We start from the raw sequence: 2271 nt of genomic DNA, 5'->3' as shown, positions 1-2271 counted from the left end.
TTTCATTTGTATGGATTACTTCCACAGGGTTGAAGTAATGATATCAGCTCTAATGTTCATTGAGAACTTCCATATTACAGATATAGATCAAGTAGCTTCTCCAACCAAAGTGATCTTTTACAAATTGTAGAATGGTAAATTTTTCATTTGTATGGATTACTTCCACAGGGTTGAAGTAATGATATCAGCTCTAATGTTCATTGTCCAACTTCCATATTACAGATATAGACCAAGTAGCTTCTCCAACCAAAGTGGTCTTTTACACACAAATTGTAGAGTGGTAAATTTTTATTTGTACGGATTACTTTGACAGGTACACACAAATGTACATTGAGACCTTAAGTTGGCTCAATGCAAGTGAAAATAAGAAGTTTGTTTGTTTTTCTAAAAAAAGAAAATTATATTTTATTTACATACTACTGATATAATGTATATCATATATAAATATTTATCAATGTAGAGTGGTAAATAATAAAAATAATAATGCAGAGACCACCACAACCATATGGACATGCAAATCTCACAAAATATATATAGATATCAGTTAAGCATCATTACACAACGTCAGAGGATAGTCAAGGAAACAGAACCAATTCTCCACAAGACTTTAGCAACCTGAGGGGACCGGCAATTCTCAAAGACATCACTATCAACCGATTCTCCATTAGTCCATTGACAGTCTTCAGTGACAAGCTTCAGCAGACAAGCACATCTTCCCCCTGACCGATGCAATTCTTGTTACTCAATTCTTGTCCTCCCTGTTGAACAGCACCCAAGTTGTTTCCCCCCGCTTTATAGATGTTCCAGATTGCGTAGGCGCTTACGCCAGGGCTTAAGCACATCCAGAGAATATAGAGGCTATGAACTTTGCGAAGGTAACGCCTATATATCGTCCAGGTGAGATGCAACAAACATTTATTCATACTAGTCATATAAATAAAAGATGAAAAACAACAGATGGCATGAATAACTAATAAATAAAGAAAGAAAAAAGGGCAAAGAAAATATGTACTGTACCAGGCGATGCTTTGGGGCCTAGGTTTGATGTGCGCCGAGAGATGGTGCATGAGCTGAACGTTTGAGTAGCACATGGAGCCGTCGTTGCGCTTATAGCCGTGGCGCAGGATGAGGTCGTAGAGCCTCTCCTTCTTGTCCTGGATCTGCTCCAGGACCTCCCTCCCGGCTTCTTCTTTCCCGTGCGATGACAAGGCCTAGTCAGTTTGGCACACATCATGTATATTATTATTTTCATCATCATTAAGATTAATAAGAAAAGAAAAGAAGACTGGATAACTAGGGATTTCGAGATCGGACTAGCACCTGCGTGAGCGTGAGATTCGGGCGGCCCAAGCCGGGAGCGGCGGGGCTAGGCCGGCTGAGCGCCGGCGGTAGAAGGCGGCCGCCACCGGCGAGCCTCCTTCCGGCGGCGCATCGGAGAGCCGCCATCGCCATCTTCGGTCAACGGCGACTATGGATCTTGGCTTGTTGGTCCTTGGTGCGGCTAGGGTTGGTTCTTGGCCCTCAGGAGGAGGAAGGAGGCCACGGCCGGCGCCGTATTTATTATACTATCATCACAATCCGCCAGGCCCGGCCCAAACTCCTCATCTTTCGTGGGGAGGAGGTCGGTAGTAGAGTTTATCACGATTGTTGTTGTTGTATGCTGATGGGCGCGACTGTTTTCTTGTTTTCCTTTTTTTTTCCTGTTTAGATTTCGCCTTTTTGCCCTTTTCTTCCTTTGCCTTGTGATGACTGGTTTATTATACTTCTATAAACACAAGGCATTCACTTTTTTTTTCAAGCCGGTTGCACACTGGATATTATTCCAGGGTGACATGCATGCATAGCTTTCGATGACATCAGCATGTCCTTTTCTTATTTCGGGGAGCGCACGTACGCACGCGGTGCTTTTTTTCCTAATCACTTTCTGTATTCCATGCCATGCATGCTTTATCTAACGTCACCTTCTGCTAGCTTTTATCAGGTCCGGTTGCACGTACGCGAGTTGAGCTCAGCCGGTCGGCCGGCCACGCGTCTGCTTTGTGCATGGCATTGGCATGTGATACACCAGTACGTGACTCAAAGATTGTGATCTAGATGCGGACAAGGATCGATTATGCATAGTGGAGTATATTCCCTTGTATACACCCCGTCGCAACAACAGCTACATCCATCTCCACCTCTTCTCTTCTTCCCATCGATGCCACCGCAGCAGCTACATCCATCTCCATCTCTCCACCGGTTCGTGACCCAGGAAGTCAGCAGTCGACGGAG

General features: G+C 44.4%; 1 protein-coding gene across 1 annotated transcript; it reads right to left on the bottom strand.

Annotated features, from left to right (window-relative positions):
* Positions 1 to 506: 506 nt before the first annotated feature.
* On the bottom strand, positions 507 to 1591 carry LOC147993149 (uncharacterized). The gene is made up of 3 exons (XM_087533608.1): positions 1321 to 1591; positions 1018 to 1211; positions 507 to 882 (listed from the first exon to the last, which is right to left on the bottom strand). The coding sequence occupies exons 1-3, from the start codon at positions 1450 to 1452 to the stop codon at positions 696 to 698; spliced, it is 513 nt and encodes a 170-aa protein (XP_087389734.1). The 5' UTR covers positions 1453 to 1591; the 3' UTR covers positions 507 to 695.
* Between the last annotated feature and the right edge of the window lie 680 nt (positions 1592 to 2271).

The sequence above is a fragment of the Triticum urartu genome, chromosome 1A (genome assembly GCF_056163025.1).
Source record: "Triticum urartu cultivar PI428250 chromosome 1A, HENAU_Tu73, whole genome shotgun sequence".
Taxonomy (NCBI): Eukaryota; Viridiplantae; Streptophyta; class Magnoliopsida; order Poales; family Poaceae; genus Triticum; species Triticum urartu.
This window is presented reverse-complemented; position numbering and strand designations above follow the sequence as displayed.

Coding starts and splice junctions, on each gene's coding strand:
- LOC147993149 (XM_087533608.1), bottom strand. CDS start 1,452: ATGGCGATGGCGGCTCTCCGATGCGCCGCCGGAAGGAGGCTCGCCGGT. Junction 1,212..1,320: donor CGAATCTCACGCTCACGCAG/GTGCTAGTCCGA, acceptor CAAACTGACTAG/GCCTTGTCATCGCACGGGAA. Junction 883..1,017: donor AGGCCCCAAAGCATCGCCTG/GTACAGTACATA, acceptor GACGATATATAG/GCGTTACCTTCGCAAAGTTC.